The sequence below is a fragment of the Prinia subflava genome, chromosome 3 (genome assembly GCF_021018805.1).
Source record: "Prinia subflava isolate CZ2003 ecotype Zambia chromosome 3, Cam_Psub_1.2, whole genome shotgun sequence".
Classification (NCBI taxonomy): Eukaryota; Metazoa; Chordata; class Aves; order Passeriformes; family Cisticolidae; genus Prinia; species Prinia subflava.
In genome coordinates, this window is record NC_086249.1 from 92,686,341 (window position 1) to 92,707,929 (window position 21,589).

The 21,589-nt window shown below is 43.8% G+C and overlaps 1 protein-coding gene across 1 annotated transcript in view; it reads right to left on the reverse strand.

Annotated features, from left to right (window-relative positions):
• Positions 1-16,585, reverse strand: part of MAP7D2 (MAP7 domain containing 2) — an 80,885-nt gene extending 64,300 nt beyond the window's left edge. The window contains exon 1 of the mRNA XM_063392921.1: positions 16,392-16,585. Within this exon, the coding sequence (XP_063248991.1) occupies positions 16,392-16,434 (43 nt within the window). The 5' untranslated portion in view covers positions 16,435-16,585. The remainder of the gene's footprint in view (positions 1-16,391) is intronic.
• Positions 16,586-21,589: the final 5,004 nt, after the last annotated feature.

Below are 21,589 nucleotides of genomic sequence, written 5' to 3' on the forward strand. Positions count from 1 at the left end.
CATCCTGCCCATCATACAAGACACACAGATCACAAGCAGCGTTCCCTTGCCTAGATGGGGCATTTCAAGTCACACATCAGGGAAGGCCATAGGTTTACTGAGGAAGACAGCAGCTTGCAACAAACTGCTGCCACTGGAAAACCCCCACTGACTACATCTTTGTGAGTCAACAAAAGGTTCCTGAGAGAGGCCCTGGCTGAGCCATGGCTCCCTGAACTGCCAGCCAGTAGCAACACACTGCTACAGAGGGGAAAGTGTGACAGCAGACTGGCACTTAACCTTTGAGACACAAATGGTAAGCCTGACCTGTAAACAGCACCATCTTCCTGCCTCTGGGCTCGCAGCAGCTTCAACAGTGCACACAGGGGCCAGAACTGGCCTTCCTGTGCCTCTTGAGCATCTTCAAAGCCTGAGCAGTGCACAGTAAAGCAACTGCTGCAGCTCTCAGCACATCACAAAGCGGATGGCAGCCACAAATTGTCTCCTCATTTACAGAGCAGTACATTAGGACAGGTACAGCACCTCCAGTGTACCAGGAAGGGTGAGATTCAGCCTAACTTCAGCTGCCCAAGTAAACAGACACTCACCTCTGAGCGCCAGCAGCTCTCAGCTTCCCTCTCACTCACTTTACAGGGAGCTGGGGTGCTTCTCTGGCCTGTCACTTCCTCCCGAGGGAGGAATTTACAAGTGCCTATTCCACTCTGCTCAAAGGGAGCCCAACACAACCAGGGTAGACAGATGTCAGACGAATTCCTGCAGAGAACCTAATTGTGCACAGTAATGCAATTGGTGCACTCTCCCTGCCAGTGAGGCATCAGGGCACATACAGGGAATGGCAGCATTTTCTACAGGTATTCTCAAAATATCAACTGTCTTCATTTGTCTGCTTGTTAACAGCTGGAAAATGACACTGCACACATAATAGCAAAGGATGAAGTTTTTATTTAAACTTTTCTTTTTTGGGGGGTGGAATCTCAAAATTCTACATTTTTATTGATGACAAATGAAGAACATTGAGCAGTTGAACACAGATCCCTTCAGGGAAGGGACATCTAATGATGAGTTTTCAGCTGAGGATCAAAGGCTTCTAAAAGAGCTATAAAACCAGAGTTTGTAACAATTAGACTACCTAAAGCTCATATTTTCTAATTCCATTACATATTACTCTACACAGCATCATCAGATTTTGGGTTCCTAAATGAAGGCAGCACTTCTACACTGTCAGAGGAATAGATCTCAAAGGAATGAAAGGACAGAACAGCAGAACTGAGAAGAATGGAAGAAACTAGCTAAAGCATCTTAGCAAAGGTACTGAAATAGCAGGTACTTAATGTCATAATTATGTCCTTGGACTGCTAAACGGATAAAACTACCTCAAAACTGATTTCATCAGAACTGAAACATTTAAGCAGAATGCCTAAAATACATGAAGTGAACGCAGTTCCTGATGTAACATTGACAAATCTGCACTTTACAGTATCTTCTTCACCTGTGACAAGCCTGTGTAAATGTTCATTAGTGGGTGCTGTTTAGCAGAGATTCAATAAATTAACACAGTAATGGTACAGCTTTCCATTATACACGTCCAGGTTCAGCACTTGCTCAAGATGAATGCTCAGAGCAGCACGAAATAGACAGCGCTCATGCCCTGTTAACCTCAGAGATAAGAAACAAATCCAAAGAGAGTTCAGTTTTTATAGTTTAATGAAAGCACAAGCAAGAGCCATGCTTGCAAAAGGTCACGAGGAAACAACAGCAGTGCAGTAATGCCAACATAAAATTCTCGACCTTTATTTAATCTCAATCCCATTATTCTTTTTCCCATCATGACCACAAATCTCACTGAACCAAAAGGATGCACACCATTTTCTTTCCTGTGACTCTGTGTAGAAGAATTCCAAGTACAAACAAATACAGGACACTTCAGAAGAACTCTTATGTGTACATATATATGCACACAAAAACTGCAGAAGTAAAATCTGTTACCAGAAGATGAAAAATAACAAACAGCAGGAAAAAAAATAGACTTACTGAACAGCATTTTTCTCTCTGTTTACATGCAGGATTAAAGATTACTAAGTCAATGCATCTAGTAGATGTTTCGGTATGCAATTTCATACACTGATTTTCTTTGCCGGGATCATCTAACAGAAGCAGGATGCTCCTTTTAAAAGATCCTGTTATAAAAACAGATTTGACTAAAGGAAAGAAACAAATCAATACGCAAAACCCTTACCTTTTTACATTATAAATAAATATACAACAGGACTACGATGAAAATTGATGAGTTACTCTCTAATAATGACATTTCTTCACAGAATAAGAGTGTATATGGACCCTGTTTATTGTTTAATTAATGTATGTCATTCTTTATTAAGCATGAATTTGCTCAATTTTGGCTTAAGTGTCTTATTATATATTCTCAATAGTTTGTCAGAGCTTTAACACTAAAATAATGAGCTTCATTCTTCCTTTTGAGTCAGCATCTCTAAAAACAAAACAACATACCCATCCACTTTCTAATGTCTCGTCTTGTCTCCTTCCCCACACCTTTTTTTTTTTTTTTTTTTTTTTTTTTTTTTTTAAAATTCAAGTGATTGAAGAGCTCTGTGCCCTTCCAAGAGATCAAGTCACAGTCACTGATTGGCAAATGTCTCTTCCTCACAAAATTCAAACCTCAATAAGTAAGCTAAGCAGAAAGGGAAACATCAGAACAAATATCATGAGTTAGTGACTTCAACTAATAAGGATTTTTTACAGTAGATAGTCAGTATTGGAGAAAAAAAATCAATGCATCATAAGAAGGATAAGGAAAACAATACCAATTGCTCATTACTGATAACATATACATAACCACAGCCACATCTTGGTAGCATCAGCTACAAAAGGAACATACTACATGTAAATAGCACCAGATAATACCCTTTTTTGTTGTTCCCACACAAGACATCAGTGTGAGTTTCCTACCATTTTCCCCTCATCGAGAATGTTCTTCAGAGAACAGGCAGCTGCACAGAAAAATCACTGGATAACTTGCCAGAACTCCCAAGTATACCTGAAGTAGAGACCTTGTTTGATTTCAGAAGAACCTAGAAGCTTCTACAGAAAAAATGAAAGAAAAACTGGACTCTTGCCTTACTACTGACATCAGAGCTGTCAATCCTGAGCATGCTACTTCAATTATGGTTCATGTCAGTCATGCTTTAAGACTTAGCTACATAGTGTTAACAAAGGCATAAAAATCAAATTACTAAGGGTTTCATGATACATTTCAAATCCAGGTTTCTGAAACGGAAAGGTTTTCATCATTGCAATAAGTTGAGGTTAACCCCATCCTGCCTTGCAGCTGCTTATACACCAACACAAGGTCCATCCACAAGGCATGGGGATGCTCAGTGTCTCAGCTCTGAACTGCAGAGACCTCACACCTCCTCACCTTCCTGAAATCAAATACAAGATTTACCTTTGTTGAGGTTACAGTTTCTTCCCTTATCACCTTCTCTAAGCATTCAGCTACCTTTAGCTTTACGTTCCTTCTCAAAAAAATGTAGTTTTATAGCTGCTCCTTCCAACTCTTCCTAAAATAAAGTGGGCTGTTCATACTACCCCTGCCAACATACTCTGCTCTGTAGTCCAGCCCCTGCCTCCACACACATGGATGAGGACACAGTTTCAAAACCTCCTCTCCCGAAACACATTTGACTACTACTCTCATTCTGTCAGTCAAATGAAACTACACCACCTTTCATCTCACTGTATTTTAAAAGACAAGACAAAATGGTAAGGGAAATCTCCAACTTCCTCAATAGTTTTCTGTTCCAAAATTTAACTTTCCATCTCCTACACATCTGTGTTGTACGCAAAAAAAAACCCCTCACTCCTCCAGTCTGCAATTTGTTCTGCCAGCCATTTTAAAAAGCAAACACCTCATGCTACAAGCAAAGTGTTAAGAGCTGATACTTCTCTATACTTAGCAGGCAATCTGTATAGGAGCTTAAAATATATCCTATTTTCAAAGGCAAAAAAATTTAACGATATTTTACATAACACTCAAAACATTACCTTATTCCCCTCCCTTATTTGTATTGCACTGAACTTTTGTCAAGTCAAATAAAACAAAGCTGAATAACAAGAACATTTTTATAATTACTTTGAAAGCTCTTATATCTGAAACCAAGCAGTTGTACTTGGCCTCATAAATTCCCTTCCCCTCAAATTTGCTGAAAAGAATCTGCCCTTGGGCATGTAAGGCACTGTCAGTGGGTTCCAGTTATGGCTCCCAATGAGAACCACAGCTCCACAAAGTAAGAGAAAAGGTGTTTTTCCAGATAACTACTGCATATCCCTAAATTCTCTTAGTAACTTAAATCCTGAAACACTGAAAGACAGCATGTATGTGCTCAGAACAGAGATGGTAATTGCTGATGCTCTAGGTGGCAGCAGGATCTCTTACTGTCTCCTAACTCTGGCATCCTCCAGAAAAATCTTAGAGAACAGCAAAGCTGCCAGTGCTTTAGTGATACATTTGACACTGTTAGATTCCTTTCTACTAAAGAAAGGCAGAAGCCTGTAACAGCGGAGTCCCTGCAAACAGAGTCACAGCAACAGGTTTCCCTGCTCATTTAGCTCCAGATGTGCCCACAACCTGGTGCCATAAACCCCACCATATCAAGAACAAAAAATTCACGCTTGCTAACTGTTATAGCTCACATTTTTACTTTATCCAGCAAGCTTTCATCTGATATTTATGCTTGACAAAGGAAGGTCTCAAACGAGGAAAGTGGAAACTGCATCCTATTTTTCCATGCAAGCTAACCAGTAGTGCCATTTATCTTTACTGTACAGTGCAAACCTAGGTGAAAAACCTAGGAACAAATTAACAGCAGTACATGAAAAAAGAGCTTTGCCTGCCTACTTAAGTACATTTACTAGACTTAGAAATTGATTAATATTTAGCAATTATTGCAAGAGTGCATTCAAAAGATTGCTATCTCCAGCATTTACAAGGAACCTGAAAACTGCACACAATGATGATTCCCTTGGCTTAGTAACTTTTAAAAATCAGGAAGTATACATCCAAAACATACTGACATGAAAGATATGTCAAAAAGGGATTTTTGTTTGGGTTGGGGGTTTTTTGTTTATTTCTTTTTTATACCAGTTTTTTTTTCCTTTGCTAATCTGGAATTCCACCATTACAACTCTAGTTACTAAAATGACTCCTCAGGGTTGCTTCATGGGGTGAAAGTAGTTTTGGATATAAGCACAGAAAAACCAAAACCCATCAATGGGTTCTGCACTTTGTTTTAAACCCCAAGAGATGTGTCTTAACTTCACCTAGTCAGTTCTTGAACCATAATAGCAAATATTCACCCTGCAAAGCCAGGAACCACACTAGAATACTTTTCAAAGTGAATTAGACATCTGAACTTTTATTCCCACCCTCTTGTCCAGCACTTCTCTAGAACCTGAACTGAGTTGACCAGAACTACCTGAGCAGTGGTTGCCACCCTGCAGCACAGCTACAGCAGAGTAAAAGGTCACAGGTGCTGTGTCCCAGTATTAAAGGCTGGGCCACAACATCCTGTGTCTGTAGGAGCAGGAACCTGCTGCTGCCTCAAGAACCTCAGTGCTCATGCACCCACATGTCCTATTCTCCTCTCCACTTCAACGTATCATGAACCAAGCTGCTCCTTCTTCAGACCCATGGGCAAGGAACCTTGCTTGTTTGGACTGGAACTGGCTGGTCTAATAAGAAGAGGTTATCTGCCCACAAACCCTGCCTCACTGGAAAGATACATTCATTGCAGGAGTCTCAGCAGGGGCAGCTGACTGTGGAGCTCCTTGCAGGGCTGATTAGACACAGACTAACTGCAGGCAGAGCAAAGTTCACGACACGCCTCTACAAGGAAAGTCCTTTGTTTGATAGTGGCAAAAGAAGGTAGCTCTGCTGAATGTGGAGCCCCATATCCACCAAACACTCGGGCTGAAAGCCACGGGAATCCTACAGTCTTCCAGAATTTCATTTCACATGTAGATACAAATGAAAAGATACAGAGTCAGGGCTTGAAAAACCTGCCTACCCATAACAAGGGAAAAGAGGAGAGGGATGAGTAGGTTGAGTTGGCTGAAGAAATAGAAACCAGTAAATATTTTGGGAGAGGACAGGAGGAGTCTGAGATGCTGCAAAAGCCACATCCTGTCCTGTGTCTACACATACACAAGAAGGCTGCTCTCTATCGCTCAGCTGACAGTAGAGGGTAGAATGGATTCATTCGGGCTAACAGGCAAAGAAAATTACAGGTGTATCATCAAAAACAGCCAACTACACCAACCTTCTCTACCTCAATAAGGATTAATGCTATAATCAAAAAAATCACACTTTTTTTTTCAAGATCAGCATCTAAACTTCCTGAGAATACAAATGAGTTTGAAATTAGGTTCTCCCAAACAAGCAAGCAAACATTTTGGTCCATAGACAAGACGACCATCTAACTGGAAAGAAATAAATATTTTTGTCTTTGCTTTTAGTACTTTTTAATTGATAGACTAAACATTTCCAAATCGAAAGGAGACAGTTGGCTAGCAGCAGAAGATTAAGAGATTCTTGTGCCTGGTGAAACATTTGAAGACTCAGGGGCAGATTTCTTCAGTGTAACATGCTTCATTAAATCCAGAACCAGAAGCCAAATCCTGTACCACCTTCTTAAAGCAGTGCTAGATGATGTGCATTGAAAATCTTTTTCTCTACAAACCTGACACCACCAGTTCTTACCAGTTTGTGTAAACTAATCCAAAGAAAATTCCCAAAGACCCAAATGTGTACACTCAAAGAATGTCACTGTAGCTCTGCCTACAAATCAATATGTATATTTATTTCACTGTTCCCCAATAACAGTACTTGGTATCTGTCAGACTATGGTGAAACTACATTTTTTTACCAAATGACACCCAAGAAGAACAAATTTGGTTTCTTCTGGCAAGGTATAAAGTTATGGACTAGATTACACAGCTGGAAACAGATAGAGGTATCTGAATGCTTTCAAATCTAAAACGTTGGAATTAAAGCAAGCTTTTAGCTGCTGAGCACTTTTCTTTAAGTTATTCTTTTAAGAATTTTCTTTCTTGGGGCTTTTCAGTTGTACAAATTTGTCAAGAACTGTATAATACGATCAGCTCCTCAGAATCGGATCCAACACTTCTCAGCCACTGGGGATGAAGGTCAGAATACGAAAATTACATCTTCAAAGTACTACTTTATATGATGGAAGTTTTGACCAGAATTTCTTAAGATCCATGCATCACCAGGAGATATCTGGATTAATTTCAGTGCAAAACAGCCATCAGCAAACCATCTTGAGGACTTTTGCCCTCTACTTCTCCAAGTCTATAACTTAAGGAAGTATATCACATTGCAACAGGTTAACCAAGAGCTGCTGTGAAGACTAGGAAAACATTCCGCACCCTATTTGTTTTTGTTACCTTTGATTTTCAAAGAGCCCTTTGATATGGTGATTCTCTATTTCTGAACAGTAATGCCTGAAGCAGAGGTTAAATAGCATGGAATGCATTTTCTTTTCCTTTCCACCTTTTTCCTATTCATGGTCTCTTTGCCTCCCCTGCAGCTGCCACGAGAATAATTTCAGAGCTACTTCAGCCCCTGAGGTCCCACTGCAGGAGGCAGATGGGCTGGGGAGAGGTCAGTTCCTGCTGGAGCCCATCTGATGGGTCCAGTCTCCTCCATCACACTTTTCTCTCCCTTCCCTCCCTAGGCTGAACCGAGTAGAGTGAGCTCTGCTGAGGCACCAGGAGCAAGAATTCCTGTATTGAGTGTAATTATGAAATTGGAGCAAGAAGCTGACCAGAGCATGGGAATATGTACATACAGAGCTACAGTCAAGATGTGTCTTCTGGACACATCTCTAAGCCCTGTAACCATAATTTGAGGAACTCTAGGAAGCATACTGGATGCTTCCTGTGATCTTATACGCCACCCTCAATGCCTTTCTCTAGGCACCAGGGAGGACAGCAGTGAGACAGACACTGTTCTCTCACTAAGGTGGCCACCCTTATGACCTTGTAGGCAGGAGTGAGTGGATGACAACAGAGAAGGAAAACACCATCACAGAGAAAAATGAAAAGCCAACTTCTAAAATCTTAAGAATTATCCTAGAAGGGTATCATTTTATCAATAACACAGTCGCACCATTATCAGCAAGTAGGCACCAGAAGCTTTATGCAGTGCAGGGGTTTTCATCATCAGAGGATTTAGTGATCTTCCAAAAGCATCACTGTGTTATTTTGAACACCTTTTCAGTTGCTACATGGCCTGTAAACTTGTCTCTGTGCTTTAGGGAGCACTCACTACAAGGAGGTTGCATGAAGACTTCCCTTATAGTGTTCAGTTCATCTTCAGCACTGCAAACAGACCAGTCATGACAAAAATTGGATCTGAAAGCTGATGTGCTTGTACTATGTAACATGACTTTCAGTTCCATTTACACATGATTTGGACAACTTCATCACAGACTAAATATATTAAAATTCAAAGATAGGCTACTTACTCTTTTTATGACATCCTTTGGCTGTATGAGACTTAAAGGCAGTGACTCTGTTGTAAGAACAGAGATTACAAAAACCTCAGAGGCAAAAAAAAACCCCAACCCAAAACACAGAAAACATACTGCAAGGCACGAAAGAGATGCAAAACTGCCCACAGAATATAAAAATTATTATGAAAACCAAGCTATCTCCATTATCTGTAAATGCCTCATCTGTGCAGTTATTTCTGTTTCAAATTTTCTTTCAGTTCTGTAACTTGATAATGCCATAAAAAAACAACCTTTCTCCATAATACTTTCTCTAAACAATTTCTTCCTTATGCAGCACTCAAACATTTTTATTCAGTGCCATATCCTGGCCCACTACCCTGTAACACAGCATCCACATCCAGAACCTCATCAAAAACTCATTTGTGCCAACGGAAGGTCAGCCTCTTGTTTCACTGAACCATTAAAACCACTTCCTCTGGCTATTGAAAAGTGCCATGTTTATTTGTAACCACAGCACTTAGTGCCACTAAACCCAGGAAACATAATGGAAATACTTACATCTATTAATAGACCATTAAGCATATGGGAAAAATATGCCCTGTGGCTGATGCATGATATCAAAAGTCAAGAAACCAGCATGAAAGTAAAGCCCTACTCTCTCCCTTCCCTTCAGGAGAGGGGAGGGAGAGCTAGCTCATCTACAATCCATCTTGGAAGCCATAATTTGCTCACTGTTTATCAACATTTAAAGAGGCCCAACAGCACATTCCAGTCCTCCCCCTGAGGTCTCTTTCCCCGACACAGAGTGGGTCTGCACACACACAGATGCCACATTCAACACAAACAAGGGAATGAAAACTGGCAAGATGCAGGTAAGTCACCAGCAAAAGGAAAAGGAGAGCTCTTCCCATTTGTTGATGCCACCCTCCCAAGGAAAGGGAAACTAAATCCTTCAACTTAAAATATGTAGGAATCACAGTAATGATGTGTGGATAGACACTGCAATATTGTCCTGTTTTCCCTTCTGAGACAAAAGGAAAGGTCTTCCTTCGGTGATTTGTCATGCAGCAAACTTAGGAGCATAAAAAATATTTTTGTTTCACATGACTGGAGTTTTTTCAAAATTAAATTTATTTTACTCCCAATATAACTGAATATTGAAAGTTTATTCCAACTCAACAATCAAGGCTAGTTTATTCAAACTGGAGTGTTCTTCCAGCTCTCACTATTTCACTGATACTGAATCAGTATTCAGCAGATCTCACTTGATCTGTGGCTTGAGTGAGAAGGCAGCAGAGCTCTGCCCACAGCTCTGCACTCCTGCTGGGGTTACAAACCCCTGCGTGCCACAGCACCTTGGAAAGTTTGTATCTTTCTCTTTTGATCGCAGCCACATGAAGAGTTTCAGTATTCCACACCCACCAGCAAAATTAATTTCAAACTATAAATATTTGAGTGAGCATTTTTCTGAACTAAACCAGAGCCTTGATGGCTTCTGCTTGGCACGAGACGAGTAATTTGATAATTCATATGGATGGGACTGGGCAAGGCATACTTGCAAATCCTAAGTGAAACAAAACCACAATGCATCCTCCAGCATCTGGCATCAAAACAGACAAAACTGTACTAACTGTAGCAGTATTACTACTTTTGATTTTTTGAGATGCTTTTACAGTGGCATCCACAAATTGATATATGGTATCATGTATTTTTATCTAACACACTCATTCCCATCGTATCAAAATGTCAGGTAGAAGTGATACATTCTCACTCATTTTATTTATTGAAATCATTACTGGGAAAGAGAAGTATCTAAGAGAAACTATTAAACAAAGAAAACTGGATTTTTGAAGCTTCGTGTAATTTTTTCTAAACTGGTTAAATGCACAACACACCTGTGATGGTGGTAAGGTTATGGGGCATAAAATCCATTTTCCTTTTTTTGCAAGCAGATTGCACAAAGCCAACAAGAAAACAGGCTCTGGCACAAAGTAACAATGCAGCAGACACCGCAGACTACAATGCTCATCCTATCACACCAAGTTAATATGTATTCCATGGACTGGTCCTCTTGGAAGGCAAATGCAAGCACACAGGAATACAAAACAACACGTAGTTACTACTGAAGGGGTGGACTTTGAAAGCTTGGACAATTTCATCTATTTCTGTCCTCAAAATACAGAAAAATTAGAATTTTTAGATTTTTTACAAACCAGAAAAAAAGGATTTGAATGTCCGACACTGCATCAAATGTGTATTTATTCTTGTAAGGAAAAACAGAGCTCAAAAAGATAAATATTATATGATGTACAGGAAACAACCTCTTCTGTTAAATCAGTAGAAGAAATTGAGTTCAATATTGTTTTTCCAGTTGGTCCAATCAAAAAGCACATATGTGTAACACTGGAACACAAAAAGTTGCATTTTGTGCACTGTAAAGGAATAAATTAAGCAAAAGTGAAACAGTAATATGAGAAGTTTGCTACTGGCATCTTTATGCCAAGAAGAGTAACATGAAAACAGTGAAAAAACAAACTTTGGCACACAAAGAAAACCAGTTAAAAGCAAGCTCACACCTAAGCAAACAGCTACCACAACACAACTGTGCAAACCCCACACAGCATCAGGAATACCTCTTCTAGTCATCACTGCTTTGGAGCTTCTCACTGGAAAGCTGCTAAAAAACAAACACCTGGTGTGTAACTGAAGTTTATCAAAGATCACAGAAATGCTTCCTCAATCTCAGCAAAGTAGAAGTTTGTCTGCAGCACCTCAATGCTACAAGAATAATCAGCTCCCCCTCGATCAAAGGAAAGCAGACACAAACACTTGAAAGAAGTAGCAAAAACCTTCAGATATTCAGTGCAGAAGCGAAATTAACATCCCAGAATTTAGGGCAAAACAGTTTGATCTGGCATTTGGCAAACAAAGATGACATGCACACAAATAATACATTAAATGAAAAGAAGCAGAATACTTCACAAAACTTCAGATCACAGTGGGTACAGATATTAAATAGTTATGGGAAAGTGCAACTACTGTGGATAATGCATTTAAGAGTTACAAGAAGAAAATTAAGAAAACTAACAATGTGACCAACAACCGTTTGAATATATTAGTTCATTACAGCTGCAAAAAGCCTGATATGTACATGCATTATGTATATACATACACAGAGGACAACTCAAAGCCAGAAGTAATTCCATATAAAACCTTTGGATTACTATTTAACTACCACAAGAAGTACTTTACTAAGATTCTTACAACATTCAGACCCACAGAGGGTGCTAGGGTTTTAGGATGTTGACAGCTTCATGACAGAAATGAAGAAAAACAATAGTGTATTATTTGAATGACAAAGTCTGTCACATGCATTACAGTCTTTTAAACAACCTAACAATAATCTTGAGGAGATTTTTTTCCCATTTTAATGGTTAGATAGATTTCCACTTTGCGAAACCTATTTATCTCTTATCTTTACACAGCAACACATCATCATCATTAATCATTGTGGAGATAAGACACATTGAAAGGTATTTCTAAATATCCTATCTAAAGTCACCCCAGGGTAATGTGACTACCCAAGATTTCAAGTCACATTTTTCACTGCTTGAACATGAGTATATTGGGAAAACTGATACATACCATGTTCCTACATGCACTAATTCCAGGCATAGAAAATACACCAGTAATATATCAAGTTGTGATGCAAGTACCAAACACAAGTCAATTACAGCAAAATAACTCAGGAATTATGTAAAATGACCTAAGACAGGCAGATTAAAACAAAGCCTGTTACAGTACTGAACTTTGTTTTTGATTACTCCAATAACCTTGGCTGAGCATTACTACTCCTTTCCATTATTTAAGCATATTATCCAGATTTTTCCCTCTCAACCAGTAGATTGTCCACAAGAAAGTTAAATCTGAGCATGTAATTTAGTTACTTGTGTAACTAAAAGCAAGTCAGCATTCCCAAAATTTGTATTAGCTTCCTGATCAGCTTCATCTCTCTCCAACCTGTACAGTTATTACTTATAAAAATTCTATAAAACAGTATTTTAAAAACAAAACACAACAAAAAAGCATTATATAAATTGATGTAGAATCTAATTTGAGGATTATTGCTTCTAGGATCTGCTCAACAGCTTGAGCCAGTCACAAACAAAGGGCTGGAAGCTGCAATGCCCTATCAGCTAGCTGATGCAAAAACCTGAGGAGTGGTCAAGATAACTAAAAGAGAAAAGCCAAACAAGCTACTCAATAATCATGACATTGGGACCTTCTTGCAAAGGTGAAACATACAAGAAGGAAATAAGATTTTTTTTTTCCAATCACCTCAGTAGTCCAGAGCTGAACAGAATTTAAAGCCTTGGTCTATTCTGTATTCTAGAAGGCATTTGTAAGTGAATGACAGACATAAGACTTTTAAAGAATTTCCCTTATCAGTTTTGGTCCACATACACTGAATGACTGATAACCAAGGAAGTTATAATTGTATTTTATTTATTCATGAGATTTAAAAAAGTCTTACTGCATAAATCTTCATACAGTATCATCCCACAGGATATATAGTTTAATTTACATTAAATATGTACATGCTTCTTCAATTAGCACATCTAGAAATAATTACCTAATGTTTAAAAAAGCATTCCTGATGCCTTTCCACTGCTATGGATACACCAGCCACCAAAGGAAATGGAGGTATGTGACACTATACAGTGCTGTCCTGTAAACACTAAAGTTTGCAGATGTTTTACTTTCCTAACCTGTGCATTTCAAGTGATACACCTTCCTTTTACTTCTGCAGTCCTGGAATTTAAAAGTAAGACATTTTTCTTCACTGAAGTTTAAGGAACTTTATTGGAAAGTGGTTTGACCTTTTCTTTTTTAAGGACAAAGCCATTGTTACAATAATTTAAATACCGAAACAGTAACCTGAAGAGGATGTAGTGTATTAAACTGCCCTGAACTAAAGCCAATACTTGCAAATGGTAACATCACATGAAAAGCAGCACATTAATTAACCTTGGGGATAAACAACCTTGAATGTCCATATATGAGAGAAAAGAGTACAGTACAAAAAGAAGAGTATAAGTATATATTAGCCTATAAGAAATCACTTGAAAAAGCAATGAGATCAAGAAGAAAAACCCACACAGTATATTTAAAGGAATCCACACATTAATTCCTTTCACACAAACTGGTTTTGTGATATACAGTCTAGGATGGCACAACACATCATTTTTCCTCTTAAATTCTTTTAGGCATGATCATGTTTTCTATAAGGAAAAAACCCCAAACAACCAACACACACATTTTACTCTGAAAATCAAAGTGTCCAGTATTTCAACCTCCCAGCACATACATTAAGCAAATCTCACTAGGCAGTAAAAAGGAAGACAAGAGATTCAATACTGAGCCACTTGTCCTTCAAATGCTCTTTAGTCAGTGCCTTTCCTACAGACACCAGCAGCAATAATGCCTACATTTTGGTCACCTAACACTCTCCGTGACAAAAAGATTCCTATGGTGTCTTCCCAGGCTATTGTTTGCCTCATGCCTTTGATTTTTGGTGAAAGGATATAACTGAGTTCTGCAAATATTATTGTCTTGTGCCACAGAATTTTGCTCCTTGTTTGCAGAATTATAAACAATTTAACAATATTCTCTCCCCTAGTAGTCAAGAGATGCAAAAAAAAAAATCCCTTATTGCAGGCTTGTTTGTTACAGCTTGGTCTGGGCAGACAATCTGAAGTGCCTCACGTGCACTGCCATCCTAGCAATTCCCCCAGCACTGGAGGATCCTACAGATCAAAACTCAGATGCTGCCAGGGAACTACAGAGTTTGGGAAGGGAACTGTGGCTACAGTCACTGCCTGTTTTTGGGGCAGCACCTGTTTGGGGGACAGCACTGTGGGAAGGAGCATTTTACTCTGGAAAAGAGAGGGAAGATTCTTCCTATCCCTATGAACAAGACGAGGACACCAGGACCAAGACATACATAAAACGAATTAAGAGAGCATCATTTCCACATTAATGATTCACTTTAGTAGCTGTTGTGCTTGTTACAAAATTGGTAAATCTCACAAAAAAGAGCCTCATTCTCTGCTGCAGGAGATCCAAATCCCATCCATACTGCTGTCTGTAATACACACCACACACACAATCTTTTATACTACGTCATATATTATCTTCTAGCAGACAATTCAAATAATGAATTTGGCCAAGATCACTCTATACTGCCTTCCTTGGGCATTAGTGTTCAAATGCCAATGCTTGACCACAAGTAATTACATCTGTGCCTGTCCATGCCCTACAACACATGACCCATTTGATACCATCTTTAATTATAGTGCATACTACCTTTTCTATGCATTCTCTATAGATTCTCATACAGGGTGAAAAATAGATTATATACTGGTCAATATAAGGAATGAAGGGTTTTTGCAACATTTGCCTTTGAAGTTAGAATGTATAAATTAAAAATAACATAAAAAGAAAAATGTCTGGGAAGAGTGGAAGTGAATACTGGGAAGAATTCCTTATGCTTTAGAAATGAGGCAAAAAAAATCCTCATAAATATGAATTCGGAGCATTAATTTCCTCCCAACTTCCATGTGAAATTCTAAGAAATGGAGACCCAAGCCCTAAATGTGCCTGACTGCTCAACAGCAACAGCTTTACAGCAAAAGCGGCAACTGCTGAGCAGTGGAGAAGGGTGAGGAACTGCAAACAGAGGTGTTCTCAGCTCCTTCCTTGGCTCCTCACACTGTGTTATCTCAAAGAAGTCAGCCTCAGATTTCCACTCCATAAATTTGGGAGAGTAATCCTTCTTTATCTCCCAAAGCAATTGTAAAGCTACTTTTAGTCACTACGGCGGCTTAGGACAAACGGGAAAATTAATTCCCTCTTAGGCACCAGGTTTAGATGGTTTACCATCCAGAAAGCAGAGGCTCCATACCAGATAATTAAGGTAGAAGTGTAATGAGCACCTGCATAACACCTTAATCACCACTCATCTCACACTGGAGCCCAGGGGAGGTCATGTGAAGAAGGAGCCGCCAGACCCACCCTAACACCTCCCTGTGAAGCCAAGAGCCAAGGTCACGGCCACCACGGCCCCAGCATCTCATGGTGCTGGGAGAATTGATCCCACGCCAGGTGCTGCTCCGCACATACAGCACAGCAACCTCCACCACCTCACACCCTTTTCACCCTCGGAAATTAAAAGTTATGTTCGCTGAGCAGCGAGGAGGGATCTCAACCAGGAGCCGGTGCCTATATAAGGGCTGTGCGTGCGGCGTTCACGCCCGATACCCGCTCAACCAGTTTGCTGCCCGGGCCGGGCAGCGCCGGCACGGGCAGGCCCAGGCACCGCCGGGAAGGAGCTTTGCAAATCGCTCCCCGCCCGCTCCGCACTTCGGGGCACAGCCGCGCTGCCGCCCGCCCGCCCCGGCAGCACCGCCGGCGGCCGGGGAAATCGCGGCGGCACAAAAGCCACCTCATGGCAAACACCTCCCGCGCCACAAAGGGCAAGGACGGGGCTCGCCGGGAGCCGCGGGCGGGACCCGCTCCGTGTCCCCCCGGGAGCGGCCGCCCGGCGCCGGCACCGCCGCGGCTCCCACGGGGAGCGGCCGCCCCATCCCTCCGAGATGGCGGCCGGAGCCGGCGGCACCTGCCAGGGAGCGACCCCCGCTGCCCCCTCCCCGGGGCTCGGGCAGCGCCCGCCCCGGGCGGCGAGGGACGGGACGGGACGGCGCCGGGGGAAGCCGCGGGATGCGGGCGGGGGAGCCGCCGTGCCCCGGCCCCTGGCGGGGCCGCGGCCCCATCCCTTACCTGTGGCCCGCGGGTGGCTGCGCGCAGCCCCCGGCTCCGCCATCTTCCCCGCCGGTGCCGCCGCGTCCCGCCGGGGCCGGCTGGGCTGGCTGCGCCCGCGGCCGCCGCACAGGCGCAGTGCCCGCCCCGGCACCTGACGGCGCGGCGGAGGCAGGAGCGGAGGGGCGGGCCGCGGCCGGGCCCGCTCGGCGGGGCGGGCCCGCTGCCCAGGTGGGGCCGCGCCCCGCCCTCAGCGCTCCTGCGGCGGGGCTGCGCTCCGGAGGGGCGGCCGAGCAGCGCCTTGATGCCCGGGCGCGTTCGGTCGGGCTATCCTCTGGAGCCGAACAACGCGGGCTCCCCGGGCGGATCCGGCCGTTTCCCCAGATTTTCCATCCAGGTGTTCGCGTCCGCTGTTTGCAGCCACGCGCGGCCTCGATGAGTCGATGGCGCCGGGGACAGGCACAGCCGCGTCCTTCCCGTCCGGCTGCGGCCGCGCTTTCCCTCACGGGTCCCTTCAGGCCGGGCTGGCCCCGCAGCGGCAGGACCGCTTTGTACTCGGTTTGGAAGGGGAAAAATTAACGTAGTCTTTGTTTCTCCTCATCGCTCACATACTAGCGGTTGAACTCCGTTCCCCAAAAATGGGATCCCCATGGGATCCCCAAAATTATTCTGTTGGGGTGCTGGGCAACACTTCTTCAATCTACACTTTCAAGTGGCATTCTCATTTATGGGTTCACACACCTCAATAAAAGGTTAGCTACACAGACTTAGGGTTTCTGGTGCATATAGTAATAATTATTCCTAATGTTGCTTTATCAACGAAATACTCAATTTTCATTGTTTTAAAAAGTGTCAAATGATGTTTTCATTTCAGCTGTTTCTCCCGCTAACCCTACATCAAAGGACTCCATCTATTATTCTACCTGTCTAAAGATTGAATTGCACAGTTTTGGTCATATTACAGAAGAAAAACCCCACCTGTCTTACTGTAGCCGTTCCTCCTAATTTCCAGGGGCTCCTTTGGCAACAAATGAAAAGAAGGAAGAATCTCTTGTAACTTTAATTCATCTTTAGCTTGTTAGTGTCTGATGAACACATGGGAAAGAACAGCTGGTCTCAGTGCAAGATACATGGGCTTCAGTGATGAGGAAAAGGAAACAGAGAAGATGAATTTCCAGGGCTGGGAAATAGGACAGCAATGGATGTGGGGCATGAAAAGATGGAGGATTACGGCCAGAAACTGGAGAAAGGGGTATGAGGGTATCTGCAGGGAGGGTGTTGAGGCAGTAGCCAGTGGCTGAGAGGAGGGGAATGGATGGAGGCACTGGAGAATCTGCCCCGAGGAACATGAGCCCACCACTGCTGGCTCTCCAGTGGTTGTGAAGCCCATAAGCACAGCATGTCACATGGAGAAAGAAGTGTTCTCCTACAACTGTAATTTCCTCTGATAGCTGGTTCACAGCATTCAGACTGGGAGTCATGCACTGGAAAAAAAAATTAAAGAAAACTTAAGGAAACTATACAGAAAACAAAAGCTCCAAAGACAAAGCCCTCCCCTACAATATTGTATGTTTTTGGTGATATGAATCCATTTTTAAATTACCTTTGCAGAGTGTTTTTTTTCCACAAAACTCCTGCCTCATTCAATATGAGGATGTCTTTAATTAATGTACAGTTCTTCAATGTTTCTCTGCATTTTCATCATGTAAAGTGGAATCTTTCATGTCATATTCTCTGTACATTCTTCAAACCCTGCCTTGAAGGCGGGTTAATTAATTTCCATGATGACTTTCCTGTGGTAGTCTCATAACTCCTTCAAAACATTCATAAATTTAACTTTGTAAGAGCCTTCTAAATTGAAGTAGTACTATTATCATATTTTCCACACAGGGAAGAGCTAACGGAAGGTAATGTGTCTGGAGTTGTCTCTGTAGTGGTTTGTTAATTCTTTTATGCTGTGGAGGCTGGCAGGTTGTTTTAAAGCAGGGAAGAGTGGATTTAATACAGTGTGCATCCACCAGCACCTTAGGAACAGAAACCTGTTCTTGCTCAGCTTTGACTTTAAATACTTTATAAATCCTTAAGCACTAGATGTAGTGGGTTACCTACAATCTACAGAGCTTTGGTATGCACTTACACCTGGGAGTCAGGAGCTAATTTCAGGCATGTCTGTATATCCTTCTTTATGACAGGGGAACTCTGGGAATTTTTTTAATATTCAAGCTTTAAAAAGGAAGCCATCAACAGTTTAATTTTGCCCATACTTCACAGAACAAGATTATTTTCTTGACTATGGCAGCAAAAGGGGTCTTTCCAGCTGTCTGCATGCTTAGAATTGGAGATGTCACCATATTCCTCCCTAACTCTCCACAGCCCACCTTTCTTCAATGCCCCTTCCTGTGAGCAGAAGGAAACATCCTAGAGGTTGCACATCACCAGGAGCAATGGGAGGGTCCATTGAGTGATAGGGTGTTGTTGCTTAAATTTATGGGGGGTCCCCGGGGAGTGCCCCCCGGAGACCCCCGGGGTCTTTTGGGGTCGTGGTGTTCTCGGGCTTGCAGGCAAGGAGACTCAGATGCCGGTGGGATGCTGATGAGGTGAGGGTTTATTCACTGAGGGAGAGGGGAAGGGGGGAGGGGGAAGGGGGGGAGAGGAGAGAGGAGCGTCCGGACGCCTCCAGGGGAAGAGGGGCAAGAGGGGCAGAGCCTTCTGCCTTAGCATTCTTATCACAGAGGTTCAAAGGGGCGCGGTAACATTCTCCAGCCAATGAGGTTACAGATACAGGATACTGCAGGGAGGGTACAGACTGGGGATAAACCATACATTTTCCAAGGGTGAGCCAGAGCAAACCATTTCCATAAAATGCAATCCCACAAGTCACCCTTTTTTTCTTTAAAATGTGAGAAGAGAAATATGACATATGACAATTAACAATTTAAAATGAAACAGTAATTACACAGTTTTGCAGCATGAAACCAAATACAATTGCAGTAAGGATTATGTTATACTGTGAACAGTTGATCTGACCTTGTAATTGCAGTAGACGGGTTATGTGAGTTTATATTGCAAGATTTGAAACAAGTTTGCAAATTTGTTTGAGCCTTTCTAGCGTGACTGGCCTAATAGTGTCTAGTCTTTTCCAACTGGCTTTTCAGACCACCACAGCCCCCAGCTTAGGCTGTGGCGCTGACTATGCTCCCACTCTAGGGACAGGAAAACACGTGGAGTTCCCCGGGCTCCACACACGGCTTCAGATTCTCCAGGTGGCCTGCTGCAGTTCCCCCATTGGGGCCGGGCAGGGGCAGTGAGGAATTTAAATCAACTCAAGCTGCCATTGATCTGTCACGGAATTCCCGTAAGGCTTGAACAGCAAGTCACCGACACTCACGGATCTGAGCCAAACTACTCCTTTCACTTTCCAACTGGTTCAACTAAAACAAAAGACCCCCAGCTTTAGGTCATCAAAAGAAAAACAAAAGAAAAAACTACAAAAACTGTCAAATACTTTCTCAGACACCAATTTAGGTTATCAATCACCCTCAGAACTAACTGAGGACAGCATAAACCCAAAAGCGTTACAGATTCAATAGTCTACACTACTGAATCGCGCCTTACAAGAAGACAATTCAAAAACTGCTTCCCTTGGATCTACACTTGTGACCTGAAAAGGCCTCTGCTTTCTAAAACAGAAAACAGGGGAATCTGCAATATTTACACACACAAAACTAGAAAGGCATAATTGTAAAACTACTTCATGGGGATGGGAAGGAAATGGAGGGGTTTGGGACACCCTGCTGTTTGGCCAGAACAGCAAGGCACAGGGGCAGAAAAACAGGGAAAGGGAATCGAAGTAGCATTAACAATTATACAAGGCTGTAAAACTGGTATTACAAATTCACTTTAGCTTTGGGGTTTGGTTTCTTAGCGTTTACTTTGTGGGACTTGGAAAGCGGAAGATGGGACTGAGAGCACGTGGCCATGGTGGCCATGCGGTCACAGCGCAGCACGTGGTGTTAGCCGTGCTGTGCCGGGTTTAGCAGGAAGGGGTTAACTCTCGGGGGTTTGTTAAGGGAAAGGGGGTTAGGGAGAAGGAGCAGCGAGGGGAGGAGGGGGTAAGGGTAAGGAAGGAGGTTACACAATTTACAAAACCGAGTTTTGGAAGGTGCGGGGCTTGGGCACAACTGAAGACTGCTTTTTCTTTCTCTGATGGCCGTCTGGCTGAGTTCTTTTCGCTGCTGTCTAGGGCTGCTTGTCCGCGCGGCTTCTCCCGGTGCTGGGGCCCGCGCGCGCTGCGGCGGGGCTGGGACCACGTGTTGGCTCTGCCGGGACTGCCCCGCGCCGCGGCCGCGCCGGGTCGGGGCCGCTCCTCCGCCGGGGCCGCGCCGGGCCGGGGCCGCTCCGCCGCCGGGGCTGCGCCGGGCCGGGGCCGCTCCGCCGCCGGGGCCGCGCCGCCGCCGGGGCCGCGCCGGTGCCGCGCAGCCCGCGCCGCCGAGCCGAGGCGGGCCCGCCGCGCCGGGGCTCACGCTGGAGCCTCGCCGTGGCGGAGCCGCGCCGGCCCCACGCCGCGCCACCCGGCGGGGCTGCACAGCCCGCGCAGCGCCGAGGCGGGCCGGGGCCCCAAGGAGCTGGGACCCGGGCCCGCGCCGGGCTGGTCGGCGGTGGTGGGACGGCCGCGTGGTGGCTCACGAGGTCTCTGCGCGGTGGGGGAGGGGCCGCCCCGGGCCGCGATGGCCCAGAACAGCTGCTCCACTGGAGACGGCACCGAAACGGTGTTACCATGGTCCATCCTGCCCCAGGGTCGCCGATGCCGTTGCCCCACGTTGGGCGCCATCTGTTGTTGCTTAAATTTATGGGGGGTCCCCGGGGAGTGCCCCCCGGAGACCCCCGGGGTCTTTTGGGGTCGTGGTGTTCTCGGGCTTGCAGGCAAGGAGACTCAGACGCCGGTGGGGTGCTGATGAGGTGAGGGTTTATTCACTGAGGGAGAGGGGAAGGGGGGAGGGGGAAGGGGGGGAGAGGAGAGAGGAGCGTCCGGACGCCTCCAGGGGAAGAGGGGCAAGAGGGGCAGAGCCTTCTGCCTTAGCATTCTTATCACAGAGGTTCAAAGGGGCGCAGTAACATTCTCCAGCCAATGAGGTTACAGATACAGGATACTGCAGGGAGGGTACAGACTGGGGATAAACCATACATTTTCCAAGGGTGAGCCAGAGCAAACCATTTCC